At 44.9% G+C, this 14,375-nt stretch overlaps 1 protein-coding gene across 3 annotated transcripts in view; it reads left to right on the top strand.

Annotated features, from left to right (window-relative positions):
* PRKCB (protein kinase C beta) overlaps nucleotides 1–14,375 on the top strand; it is a 249,941-nt gene that overhangs the window by 218,151 nt on the left and 17,415 nt on the right. For all 3 annotated transcript variants that reach the window (XM_073361648.1, XM_073361647.1, XM_073361649.1), the window contains one exon: nucleotides 1,479–1,619. In XM_073361648.1, coding sequence (XP_073217749.1) covers nucleotides 1,479–1,619 — 141 coding nt within the window. The remainder of the gene's footprint in view (nucleotides 1–1,478; nucleotides 1,620–14,375) is intronic.

Below are 14,375 nucleotides of genomic sequence, written 5' to 3'. Positions count from 1 at the left end.
AAGAAGCAGCTGTCCCCTTCGTGGGTGGGGTTGTGTCCCCCTCCCTTTGGGCCTTTAAACATAAGACCATAAGAACAGCCAGACTGGGTCAGACCAAAGGTCCACCTAGCCCAGTATCCTGTCTGCCAGCAGTGGCCAGTGCCAGGTGCCCCAGAGGGGATGAACAGAACAGGGAATCATCCTCCCCTGTCGCCCATTCCCAGCTTCTGGCAGTTTTGGCCCTTGTCACACCTGGCCTCCCAGATTTGGCCAGTAGCCAAATTCTTTGTTCTTTCTGTTCTTTGTCTGACCCGCCTTGGGAATTGGCAGCGTGACCCAGAGAGAGAGAGAATTTGAATCTCTGTCCAAGGAAGGAGAAGGGGCAGTGGAGGGTTGCCAGCTGCTGAAATGAACGTTCTCCCCATGAAGTGAGGGGGAATTATGTATATGTGTCATGGAGGGGGTGGAAGGCAAAGGACTAGGCCTGTCTTCCTCCCACTTCCTGAGTGTTGGTCATTCCCTGGCCTTTTCCAAGCAGTTCCAAGGTTCATAGATTTGAAAGGCAGAAGGTACCATTGTGATCATCTAGTCTGACCTCCACAGCTGGCCACAGATTGCACCTTGTGGTTCTTGCACTGAGCCTACTAATGTGAACAGCTGCATAAGTCACAGCTAGTAACAAGCAGGAAGTGGTGGTGTCCTTTTGCAAACCCAAGTCCCCATGCTGTAGAACAAGATTTGCTGCAAACTGGTCGTGCTCTTGGAACTGATTTGTTTTAACTGCCCTGCTTCTAATGAAGCAATCCTTTGTTGCAAAATTCTGTTCATATTCTCCCTGCTTATCGACATTTTATAAACCTCTGGTATCTGCATCTTATCTCAGAACATAACCCAAACAACACCACCAGGATATTAATGTTTACACGGCTTCTCTGAATTCCCTTACTCTTCTCTGCTTTTCTCACTGGGTCTGTGAAAAGATAGGATGACAATGCATCCCGTTTTGACCGGGACTGTTCCTTTTTTAAGCCCTGTCCCAGCCTTCCTGAAATTTTTGGCAAAAGTGAGCATTTGTCCCGTTTGCTCTTGGCCAACTTGATCAGTTTTTTTTTTTTTTTTTGTCAAAAAGGTGGGGTGTGGCGCGGAGGAATGCGGGGGTGGGGGGTGAGCAGAGATGCCAGCCCCTCGCAGGGAGGAGGCAGGGCTCTGGCCGGGGAGAGTGCAGGGGGTGTCCATGGAATAATTTAGAGGTGACTCTGTCTGGGAATCCTCGCTGTGTTTCTGGGCCCTGTTGTGGGGTTTTCTCTTGAGGGACGTGGTTTGACTCTAGGTGACCCAGCTTGCCACTCTGTGCCTGGCCGACTGGGTCATGGTTAGCGTTGGCCTCAGCCTCCTCTCGCGCCCGTTCGATTGGTGGGATTTTCTGAAGCAGTTTGGCTTTTTGTCAATGAATGTTTCATCTTTTACACTCTCTCTCTCTCTCTCTCTCTCTCTCTAAGCTAATGACCAAGCACCCTGGCAAACGCCTGGGATGTGGCCCCGAAGGGGAGCGGGACATCAAGGAGCATGCCTTCTTCCGGTATATTGACTGGGAGAAACTCGAGCGTAAAGAAGTTCAACCTCCATTCAAGCCAAAGGCTGTAAGTTTGATTGTATTAAAGTCTCTCTCTCTCTCTCTCCCACACACACACTTTCTCTTCTCCCTGCGCTCACACAGAAGCATATGGGCAGATGCTACTTTCCTTACCCACTCGATGAATGTATCCCACACTTACTTTATATATTTAGGAGATCCCACGCCCGTAAAGCTGGCACATGTCTAGCAACCATGCTAAGAGAATAAATCATTCTGCCTAGCGGGGCCCCTCATCTTGTCTTCAGAGTACAGAGGTAGAAATCCTGTGTTTGTTGGCTCAGGGATCTAATTGCATTACAATACCTCTCAATTCGTTATCGCATAAGTCACTCTCTCCTGTTGTTCTCCCTCTGAAGTTTAAAAAGTCTCTTTCTAAACTGCCTCTTAACATCTAGCTCAGCAACATATGCCAGGTCTGAATTGGTCATGAAGCAGCAATTCACTCACCGGCTTCTACCCCAGGTAAAGCCCAGGTAGTCTGGAGCTTGAATTGTGTATGAGCATTAGCAGAAAGCCAGAGGAGAATCCTTGTGATAAGAAGAATCTAGTTTCTTGCGTTGTTTCTGTATTTCTTCATGCTGGACTTTGCTGGCTGGGGTGCAGATTATAGGTACTGGGGGGCGGGGGGGGGAATGTGCAGCATCTATTGCTCGATGTGGGGTCTAACCTCTGAGAGGTGAGGCTGAGGTGGGTATGCCAATGGTCTGAAGACTATTTAGCTACCATGGGTAAGAGGAATCGGTACTTTGCCAGCACGTGGCTGGCACTGAGAGGCAATTTGAGCAGCCAGTAATGCAACATGCATTTCAGTCTGTATAACGCCTTGCGTGAGGTGCGAGAGTCGGAAATCGGAAGAGAAAGGAGGCCTTTTGAATAACAAAATAGGCCTGATGTGAGAGGAAGGATGGCCCAATAGTTAAGCACTGCTCTAGCTCTCGGGGGACCGTAGTGTTCCCGTAGGACCTCTCTGCCTCAGTTCTCCACTGTACAACGTGCATAATAGCAATGCCCTGCCTCAAAAGTGTTCTGCGAAGATAAACGCGTTAAAGATTGTGAGGGGCTCAGATACTACAGTGATGAGGAACATATCAGTACCAGAGAGAGATGGATCTCCTGCTTCTCTGTCCCTTTCTGCAACGACCATATGGCAATAATTGATCATCGGCCGTTGATGTGATGTCGAGAAGCTAATGGCGTAACAGCGCTATTCCTGGAGTCTCCAGCTTTGTCCTTAAGTTGCTCACTTCCGTGTGTGTGTGTGTGTGTGTGTGTCCGTCCCCTGCTCCTCCCTTGTCTGTCATTTCCTGGGTCAGATACCTGCACTCTGCATGATCCCAGAGTTAAAGCTGATTCTCAGGATTGGGGTTTTGTGTTCAGTAACCTCGCTTGGAGCTGGAAGGAAGCTCCCTCTGGTCGCGAGTCCATCCCCCTGCATTATGGCAGACGTGATTCAATTGTCCCTGACCCACTCCTGATAAATGTGCATCTGGGTCTGACTCTCTCAAGTGAAGGAGGATCCCAAAGTCCTTTGTTCCCTCCCAGTTTCAAAGGCTTTCCCCCTATTTAGCCCCAGCCTCTGTCTGGGAATTTAAGGCCATGCTTATTTTTCTGTCCTCCAAGATGGAGGATCGTCAATCTTTGCTCTCTCAGTAACATCCCTCCAGGACCTGTCTGCCGCTGTCCTAGCTATTAGTTGTTTCGCCCCAGGCCCTGACCCTTCCCTCTCTGGTCTTATTGTCCAAACATTTTATTAGTCTTGCTCATTATACTTTTACCTTTATCCTAATCTCATCACTGCTGCTTCCTCCACAGGGCCAGTTTCCTGGCATGAAATGTCCAGACTTGCTTTTCCCCTGACTTACCTAAGAACTGGTTCCCTCCGAGGAGACTCATTTGCTGTTAACAGCATATGTAATGAATGGAGTATGTGCCTGTAGAATACTATTTAGCATTACATACCTGTGGTTAAACACCAGTCTTCTCTAGCAGCCTCTTCCCTTTTAAAGCTGTTTGCCTGACTGTTCAGAATGGAGAAATTGTCCCGCAGGTGGGTAAAGTTAGCACTACCCCAGCTGCGTGACGGCTTCCCAAATGCCACGCTCATTTTGCCTTGTACAGAATTGCCCAGACTCTGGTTAGGGCCACAGGAGTGGTCCCTGGGAGAACGGATTCTGTTCCCAGCTCTGCCACAACCCCCGTGTGACCAGGGACCCCTCTCTGCATCTGCAGAACTGGGATAATGATACTTATGTCCCTCCTTGTGCTCATTCGTTCTGAGCCTCCCAGTCTCACATGGGCCCTGTGGACCCCACCAAGCCCTGGAAGGACTCTGGCTTTCCACCATGTGCTCGAACATAATTATGTTTAAATTACTATTGTATATTTACAAAGAACTCCAGCTTACTGAAGTCTTGTCTGGGAATGAAGGAACTCTACTCTCCTAGGAATGGGAATTCAGGCACATCTGACCCAAGATCTGCTGCTGTGGGATTTGCACTCATATTCCCAAATGTCCCATTCCCCACAACTACAACCATACTGGACATTTTGAAGATCAAGGGAGCAGGTGACATCTGGGTGAGGATTATCCAAGAAGTCTAAACTGCTGCCTTGTGCACCATGGCTCAGAGGGGAGAAAGCTGTAGGTCATACGCTGTGTGGGAAGAGATTTCTTTGCTGCTGTCACAGCTCTGGTAAAGCTTCCCCTGCTAGACACTTACCAGGCAGCTGTGTTTGGGTCCCATGCACTGGACCCTTGGTCTGGCTAGGCTCAGCATCATCTTTCTTTGGCCTCCATGGCACACTTCCTGAGCACGAACTCTGTCTGCTACCCCTTTGCTGAAGTGGGACCTTACTGTCCAGCTGCCAGGACCTGTGCTGACCTCCCACAACATCGTAGTAGCTCAGGCCCGCTCTTCCCCAGAGCTCCAACCGTGTGTTCACCGTTCACTTCTCCAAGAAAGTGTGAGAGTTGAAGCACATAACATGCAAGCTAACAAGGGTTCAGAAACCTGTCTCTCTTTACACAGCACAAGAGCTATACAGATCCAGACAAACCAATAAAACACTTGCACCCCCTTCCCTGCCTCAGTTTCCTCACCACTCTGGACTGTTCTTGGGGCTGAAGTGGGAGTCCCCTAGCGTGTCCAGGATCCTCCCCCTTCTCCTCCTGCACAGCCTTGCTTTCGGCTTCTGCCTCTGCTCCTGTCTCCCTCTCTCTTTAAAACAGCTGGGCGGAGTCCTCCTTTCATAAAGACGTGGTTCCCTTTGTCAGGTGACTCTCCCCCAATCACCCTCGTCAGGTGTTCAGAGTGCCCCGTCAGCTCACTCTGTTGCATGATTACTACCCACCTAGGTGAGCTGTTTTTCTTGGTCTGGCTGTCGTCTTTGTTCAAGGGTGCTTCCATTTGAACAGAAGACTATCAAGGTTTAACCACCCTACGTTACTAGCCTGGTGTCACCACCCCTTGGATGGTATTCCTAGATGGAGGTAAAAAGACAGCAGAGAAGGCAGGCTAGCCTCACAATCAAAATGGATAGAGAGATGTACAAAGAGTTATGAATTCCAGTTTGAAGTTATAAAGTTGTACATAGATTCCCAAATCATCACAGCTGGTGAATCATTTGGGGTCAGCTGTAAAGCCAGACCCTGATTTGCATGCTCAAGACAGAAGATATTTGTGTGAATTGTGTTAATGTTCAAAAATGAAAACCCAAGTGGGGATGCCAACTCGAGTAGAGGTGGGGATGAGGCTGTGCATTTTAATGTGTTTCTGGAAGTTACAACATCTAGCACAGGGCCCAGGAAGCTCAGAGCTTGACTTTCATTTGGCAATGATCCATTTTTCCTGAAATTTGTAGCTGCTTGTTTTCCCCATCTGTGCTCATTTTCTAACCAGACCTGCTTCTTCCTGTCTCCTGCCATTCACCAGTTCCTTCCTGAGCCAGATGTCCTGATACTGTATCTGCCGCATGTTGCATCTTTGTTTGTTTTTTTAATGCAAAAAGTTGAATTCTCTCAAATACACTCTCTCAATGTGTTTGTTTTTAAAATGTTCAAATTGTGTCCTGCTGTAAATGTCTTATTTCTTTAAAATTCCCTTTGAACGTGGACCTTGGAATGGAGTATGGTAAGCTATTGTCTGTTCTTTCTCATCTAACAGCTTGCCGTAGGAAATATTTTAACATTTGATAGGAAAGGGAGATTAGTATTAAGGTAGGTTCAGTAGGTTTTTGGATTAGTGAGGATTAAGATGACTCAGGTACCTGCTGATGGTCCAACAGCCATGCATCTGTGTTGAAAAATACATATTCCTTTAATGCCATCTGCCAAAAGGAAATCAAAGGAAAGGAACTTTTTTTTTTAAAGGTGCTATCTGGTTATCAAAATGCCCATTCACAGTCACAGGGATACAGAAAATCTGGGTTTAAAATATCCTTGGGGAAGGAAGAGTTTATGATCACTTTTAAAAGTTCACCTGTAATCTAAGGCTTTCATGGCAGTAAGTTTGGTCTTGCGCAGAAAGGCGCGGGCAATGGCAGTATGTGCTAACGTGGTCTTTTTCACTTCCACAGAAATCTTTTTTTTATTTCAAATTAGCCGTTGAAATAATAGAAATACAATAGACTACATGGAACTTTTTTCTGGTCAGCCAAGGTTTTAAAGTACAGACTGTAGATAAGTCTAACACAGGTGTGCACATGCGCCCAGAGAGCTTGTCTGCACTACAGGACGTTACCGCTGACGCCAAGCTGATTGCAGTTCTGCGGTCAGCGCAGAGCAGGGCCCACTGAGTTCAGCATCACGTCAGGTAATGCAGCGGGTGGCGGCTTTGCTCAAACACGGCAAAATGGTTTTTGCTGTACACAAGGCCACTGAGGCCGGAGCTGTCCAGGGCTCTAATACAGATGCCATTAAGAAGCTAATGGGAGCGGGCTGGTGCTGGGCTGGGTCAGGTCCTCCTCTGCCGTGTTTCAGCTCTGGTGGCATCTTTACCACGCTGGATGGTCGCCTGTCTCTACATAGCTCTTGCTGGGGACTCTCTTCATGAACCTCCACGTTTGCCTAACACCCACGAACTCCTTGCAGCATCTTCCTAATTTTGTAGCAGCTCTGCAAACACAGTGGCTGGCTTCAAAGGGAGCCTTTGTTTACTCTCCCCTTGTCTGGCTGCCTGTAATGGCCACGCTTCACTTCTTGGAAAATTGTATAATTTTAAAACAAACAAAACAAAAAAGGGACAGTTACTTATTCAGCCTGACTTGGGTCTGCTCTGTCCTTGGTGCTGAAAATACATTCTTGAGATCTTGTGGTTTGGTGCTTGATTAACCTTTATCACAGTGACTGTAACAAGAGAGATCCGGGGCTGCAGTTTGTCTTTGGTATGCAGAAAGTCAGCACTTCTGACAAGGGGCTGTGCTTCATTGCTCTTAGGTTTGGTCTCTGCATACCAATTCCCTGCCTGGTGGCGTTTTCCCTGAGAAGTGTGTTTACACACTCACTCTGCCTCTCATTGAGATAATGATTGTTTTTGGTGTCTAATTACTTCTTTACTTTACATAAAGCTTAGTGATTTGAAAAGTCTCCTCACTCTAAAAGCGTTGAAATCAAATGGCAGAGTACAGAAGTGCTGACAACAAGGAAGTCAGTGAGTTTTTTTTTAAATCTTAATTTAATAATTATCTAATTACACAAATTAAATCTTATTTGAATCATTTTGAGTTAATCAATATTGAAATACTATTTACAGACCCAGTTACTTAAGAAATCAGTCAGTTATGCTCTCCTAGCTCATTTTGCTTGCTGTAACCTCTGTTGTGGTGAGGTGAGTCCAGGAGCCATTTCCGAATTAGAAAAAGTTAAGAGTTTAGTGGGCAGCGCCTACGTAGGCAAGCACATGTAAATGTGCTGTGTGACTGTACAGTACCTGCGGTATGTGTGTTAAGGCTCAGTCAAATGGAGAACAGTTTTCAAGCTGTATACAGCAGAAATCCCCAACTAGTCAATGTTTTAAAGTTGAATGGTTTTTTTCCCTAACACAATGGACATGCAGGAAACCTATAGTGAGGGTAAAACCATGAGCTCTTCTCTGTCCCTCTCAAGATCAGTCTCTCTGACTTCATTTTAATGATTTGGTTCATATTTTCATTCTCTTCCAAAGAAACCTCCTTGGTTACAGAAGAGACTTAGCAGCCCTGATTCAGTAAAACATTTCAGCAAGTGCTTAAGGCCCACTGAAGTCAATGAGACTTAAGCTGGGCAGAACTGGGGCCCATATTATTAACCAATTTTTTTACAAACTGAAAATATTTACTCAGTTAGTTAGTGTGCAGAAGTGTTCCCAGTGTATCCCTGGATGTAGATTTTTGGGGGGAGTAAAATTTTCAAAGGCACCTAAGACCCATTTTCAAATGTGACTTAGGAGTCTTAGTCCTTAATTGGGATCATAACGGCCAGCTTTTTAAAGGTACTTATACACCTAAACATTCAGACAGGCAGTTTTGAAATTCCCACTAGGTGCCGAACTCCCATGGGAGTCAGCCCCACTGGGTGCCAGTCTGTATCTTCCGGCAATTAAATATCTTTTGAAAATCTGACCGAGTCACTTTTGCAAATGAGATTTTGGCTTCTAGGTCACTTAAGGGCTTTTGAAAATGTTACCCTCTCTAGCATTTGCCCCAGGTTGGAGATGGCACATTTCAATCCTCCCCTTTGAAACTCCCACCCTTAATGGAGCACTGACTATTTGCAGTTTGTAACAGCTCCTCTTCACAGTAGGCTGAGATTTGTATGGTTTGTGTGATTGCTAGGGGTCCTTTAGGAAAAGCAACTCTGCTCTCCCCCCTTCCCCCCCCCGAGACCTATAGTGCCCCTCTCTGAAGGCAGGGCAAGGGAGATGAAGGCCCACTCTGGTGAACAAAGGATTAACAGCACACCAGTGTAGTCTGTAATTCTGCGTGACTGTCTCTCCCTCTCCTGGCTGTGAAAAGGGGACAAGGGGAGTGGAATCTGTTTCATCCAAACACTTCTCTATCAGTGCATAATTTCCACCCATCCTTGTGCTCAGTATAATTTTTAGAAGTTAAGTAGACAAAGCCATCGGTATAGCATCTTGGCAGCCCTAAATGCTATCTCGCTGCCAAGCTGCTCATTTTCCTGCTAAGATGCTTTGTAAGTATAAAGCATGATTACAAAGCAATCAGCGCTTTGTGCATTTCATGGGCATGGGTAGTGCTTGTTTAAACTTCTCATGCTTTTACTCATAAACAGTTCCTTCTTCCCACCGTATGGACCAGGATAGCTAGGGAGATGCACTTTAAGTTGGGCTAATGGAAGCATGTGCAGGAACTTGGCCAGCTGAGGATTCATCATCTTTTGCCTCTTCCTGTGGACTGAATTAGGGGGAGGGTTGTTTTTGAACCCTGTTTTCTGTCTCACTGCAACAGTTGCAAAAAGGATTCTGAAGCAGACACAGCTGTTAAACTAGCAAAAAGAACAGGAGGACTTGTGGCACCTTAGAGACTAACAAATTTATTTGAGCATAAGCTTTCGTGGGCTACAGCTCACTAGGACTTGGAGTCTGGCCAAAAATTACCTGCCTGTCTATTTTCATTCTGTATAATGTGTGTCAATGCATAGGTGAAGGAATAAGGCAATATGTTGTAAGGTGATGAAGTGCCCTCTTTTTAAACTTCTCCTCCTAGCATTCCAAAAAACCTTGCTAGAAGGAAAACACTTGAAAACTCGGGTCCCTTTTCACAGCACTCTGACTCCGGTGGAGCAGACCCAATGCTTTCAATGGTAGTGCCCCCCGAACAAGTTACTACTCAATGGGGCATATCCACTGCTGTTGTACTAGGTCATAGCTCCGTTGAAATTGACCTTGCGCTGACAGTTTACACCAGCTGAGGGTCTGCCGCAGAGGGGTTGAGTGTAGCAGAATCAGGCACGGTGCCCATGGGAGACCAGGTGGGTGAGGTAATATCTTTTGTTGGATCAGCTTCTGTTGGTGAGCAAGCAGCTTTCAAGCTGCACAGAGCCCTTCCTCAGATCTGGGAAAGGTACGTAGAGTGTCCCAGCTAGTACAGATAGTTTAGCATAAGTAGTTAGCAGCACCGTTGCCAACTTTTATGTTATAAATAAGCACCCCAACTTTCACAGTAAGCCAAAAATCCAGCTAATCCCATTTCAAAACAAGGCCCAAAGAAGCCAATCCCTAAGAACCCCCACACTCTATGTGACCTGATCCCCCTGGTGTGCAGTCTGGGACTGTGGTGGGCCCGCTGTGCACCCTTAACTCTCTCCCCCCCCTTTCCCCTGCTCGCCCCAGGAGCCAATCAAAAAAGAGAAGCAACAAGCTACAAGCCAAAAACTAGCCAACAAGCAACTCACAAGCCAATTAAGCCAAAAACAAGCCAAATTTCTGCATTTTTTTTCGTGGGTTTGGCATGTCTGGTTAGCACATGTTCTCAGGGACCATTCTGGCCCATTAACACCCCTGTAGTTATAGGAGAAAAAGGGGGGCTCGTGGGGTACAGATTGTTGTAATAAGCCATAAATCCAGTGTTTTTATTAAGACCATGATTTTTAATGTGTAGCAAAGTTATGAATGTAAGCTCCCCGGCTCGTCTTCTGAATGTGTGGTGCAGGTTTCCTTTGAAGATGAGGACTGATAGGTCAGATGCAGAGCGATTGCTTTGTGAAAAGTGGGAGTGAGGTTAGGTGCCATTTGAAAATCTCCCCCATTATGATTAGGTGCTCATAAGCTGTAACAATGAGAGTTTGAGGATGTGTCCAACGCACCCCCTGAGCTGAACTTCAGGAATAGGGGAAGATGTTTGTCATAACAGTGAAAATAGCCAGTGTCAGCTTTGTGGTATTTCATTGCATCTCCAGGATGAATGGGAAAATATTTTATTATGTCTTTGTTGTCTCTATTGGAAATCAAGCTAGATATTGGTAAAACAAAAAGGCTATCTTCTAAACTGACAGTTTTATTTCTGCAGCTGTAATAAAAAAAAAGCCATTCTGCAGTGGCTATAAATATTAGGATACTTTGAGGATTTGTATAAAATAGATTCCCATGTTCTCAGTTCAGAATGGAGTCCTGCTTGTTTGTTCAGAGAGTACTAAACTGGGGAGGATTGTTTTCCCCAAGTGGCTTTTGTTAAATATGAAAATTCCTATGGGATGTCTTTCTCCTCTTAAAGAGGAGCTCAGTTTTAGAAGCAGTAAAACTTGGTGCTGATGTAAAGAGCATCTGTTACAGCCGATAGCAATGTGAATTCTTCTCCGTATCACTTATCCAATGGAATATGGCTATATCATCCTTCAAAAGAAAAAACTGTTAAAATGTTACTTGTCAATCTGTTTGGAAAGGAATTGGCCTGTTGTTCGCATTACCATGCACAGCTGCCTGCTGTATTAGTGAAATGGCAGGATATGGTGCATAAGGGCTCTAAGGTACTGGGGGTTGGGGCAGCTGGTTTGCTGATAAATGCCTCTGTAACCTTTAAAGAAAGAAGGAGCAATTGTCACATCTCATTCATACAAGGATGAAAGTTGAATTAGGATCCATGAAGAACAAGAACCCTGGAGGCACAGCTCTAAAGATACAGATCTCAAATATGCAGCAGAGCATCTCTTCAAGGTCGTTTCAACGATCACTGTCTTAACAGCACAACACGGATCCCTGGTTATAGCCCTCAACCTTTGCATTTTGGATTGCATGCAGTTCACATCGGGTCATTCTCCAACTCTTTTGGTTAGGGCATTTATTTTGCCATGACAAACTCCGTCCCTTTCCCCAAAAACTGTCGTTATGTGACTTTGACCTATTGGCCCGGCAATTTCCTTACATTTTTACAAACTGCAGGAACAAAATCACCGATTCACAAAACTGGAAAATAAATTCATAGTGTCTGAACAACTTTTCAAATATTCTTACTGTAAAGGCGCTTCTGATATTATGGCAGGAGTTATGACTTGTTGATGCAGGTTCCTGTAGCTATTTTGGTTAGCATGATGAATACAAACATTACAAACAATACTTGGTTTTCCTGTCGAACTTTTCATCCCAGGATCTGAAAGAACTTCACAAACATTAAAACCTTGCCCAATTAATCCTAAAGTAATTGATACTAAGTGTTTAAAAAAACATGCAGTACATCCCTTCAAAGCAAGTTCAGGTCTAATGCCCTCAAATGTTTCAAATGAGCTACCTAACCTCTCTCCACCAAAAACTTGTGACGCTAATGGCCAGTGACAGGTATATTTTCAAAGCACTGCAAAGCTTTAAATATATAGATGGGAGTGAAGGGAATCTGCAAGTGAGCTGCTTATTAGCAGGTAGCTCTTGTTATGCTGTACATTACAATTCTGATAACCTTTTTCAGTTAGTTTCCCAATAGTTTGTTTTATCTTGTTGCTAAGGGGAAAAACTAGTGACAACATAGCCTAGAAAAGCCCATATCTCCACATTCTCTTGAGCCTCCAGGGTTTATGCAACTGCCAACTTCATTTTTGTGAATTTATTTTCTATTTTTGATGCTAATCTGATGGCTTTCAGGCAGCCAGCTACCAGAAATGAAAAAATTTTCTCTGCTGACACCAGTGTGTCCAACATATAATATATCTTTTGGAAGGGTCAAGGTCTGGTGTTTCATTGCATGGCTTGGGATAGTTACCAGCTCTTGCCAATGAAACTGGAAGTCTTGATGGATATTGTTCAGATTTTATATTTTGTGGGTTGTCAGATCAGTATGAAAGAATCAGGCTGTTTCATCTTAATTTCTAGACATCTGTGACATCTCCAGCTATCATGCCGAGTTAGAGAAGGAGGGCATGTGTCTTTAGGTTTTCTTCTGCTCCCTGAATCATTTGGAAATAAGGAGCATCCTCCTAACAGCCCCCAGTAGTGCCACTAAGCTAAGGTGCAATCAGGGCTTTTGTTGCAACCTTCTCTCTTTCCTGAGTCTATAGCTTGGCCATCTTTTAAAATTGGTCTGAGTCTTAGCAGAGATGACAGGTTGGAAGCAGTCTTATTGAACCAACTTGGGAGCTTATTTGATTGGGGAGGGAGGCCAAGAGGGCAGAGTAAACAAGTTCAGTGTTTTCTGCTTTAGCAAAAAGAAAAGGAGTACTTGTGGCACCTTAGAGCCTAACCAATTTATTTGAGCATAAGCTTTTGTGAGCTACAGCTCACTTCATCGGATGCATATTGTGGAAAGTGTAGAAGATCTTCTTATATACACACAAAGCATGAAAAAATACCTCCTCCCACCCCACTCTCCTGCTGGTAATAGCTTATCTAAAGTGACCACTCTCCTTATAATGTGTATGATAATCAAGGTGGGCCATTTCCAGCACAAATCCAGGGTTTAACAAGAACGTCTGGGGGCGGGGGAGGTAGGAAAAAACAAGGGGAAATAGGTTACCTTGCATAATGACTTAGCCACTCCCAGTCTCTATTCAAGCCTAAGTTAATTGTATCAAATTTGCAAATGAATTCCAATTCAACAGTTTCTCGCTGGAGTCTGGATTTGAAGTTTTTTGTTGTAATATAACAACTTTCATGTCTGTAATCGCGTGACCAGAAAGATTGAAGTGTTCTCCGACTGGTTTATGAATGTTATAATTCTTGACATCTGATTTGTGTCCATTTATAGTGGGGTGGGAGGAGGTATTTTTTCATGCTTTGTGTGTATATAAAAAGATCTTCTACACTTTCCACAGTATGCATCCGATGAAGTGACCTGTAGCTCACGAAAGCTTATGCTCAAATAAATTGGTTAGTCTCTAAGGTGCCACAAGTACTCCTTTTCTTTTTGCGAATAGAGACTAACACGGCTGTTACTCTGAAACCTGCTTTAGCAAAAAGCAGCCACTTACCCTGCGAATAGAGGGTTCCCTTCTGGTGTTCTCAGCCCTTTGTTCCCTAAGATGCATTGCATCATGGGAACCGTAGAATAGACTTCTCTCTGCTGAGAGGAATTTTGGGAGGGAAGAGTGTGAGGACATCAGAACGGAGGCTGGGAATTGGTCTGTGGGGGTGGAGAAATTATCCAGTTTATCTGTATAAAGAGCATCTAACCGGCCACCTGCCTATTACTCTGATTACTTGGTTCGTATATTAGTAACTCTTCCCCTACTCAGTGTTTGTCCTAGACACTGCCCTTCTCAGTGCAGGGCCTGCATTTCCCTTGTCCCATTTGAGGCACCCCCACAATATAGATTATGAGAATCGCAATGTACTAGTTCACACCGGATCTGCACTTTGGATGGCTCAATATCTTTGTAACTCGCCTCACTTCTTTGTCAGCCTTGATCTTGAAAGACTCAGGCATTTTTATGGATAATACTGTGTTGTCCAAAGACCAGCTTCTAACTGCTGGTCTACACTTAAAAATTAGATCGATCTGGCTAGCTTGCTCAGGGCTGTGAAAAATGTCATGCCCTGAATACCATAGATAGGTTGACTTAACCCACAGTGTGGATGTGGCTAGGTTGATGGAAGAATTCTTCTGTTGGCCTAGTTTCTGCCTCTCAAAGAGGAGGATTAATTACCTGGACAGAAAAATCCCTTCCTTCTATGCAAGAAGGATCTACACAACGGAACTACATCACCATCGCTGTGCTGCTCTAGAGTCGACATGGCCTCAGCTTTTTAAGAACCTTCCCTCTTGTTTTGCCACTGACTGACTCATCTTTTACCTAGTGAAAATGAGGTGACATGTCCCACTGAAGTGCTAAAAGGTTAGC

This window comes from Lepidochelys kempii, chromosome 10 (assembly GCF_965140265.1).
Source record: "Lepidochelys kempii isolate rLepKem1 chromosome 10, rLepKem1.hap2, whole genome shotgun sequence".
NCBI lineage: Eukaryota > Metazoa > Chordata > Testudines > Cheloniidae > Lepidochelys > Lepidochelys kempii.
The sequence above is the reverse complement of the archived record's forward strand: the minus strand, read 5'-3'. Positions and strand labels throughout refer to the sequence as shown.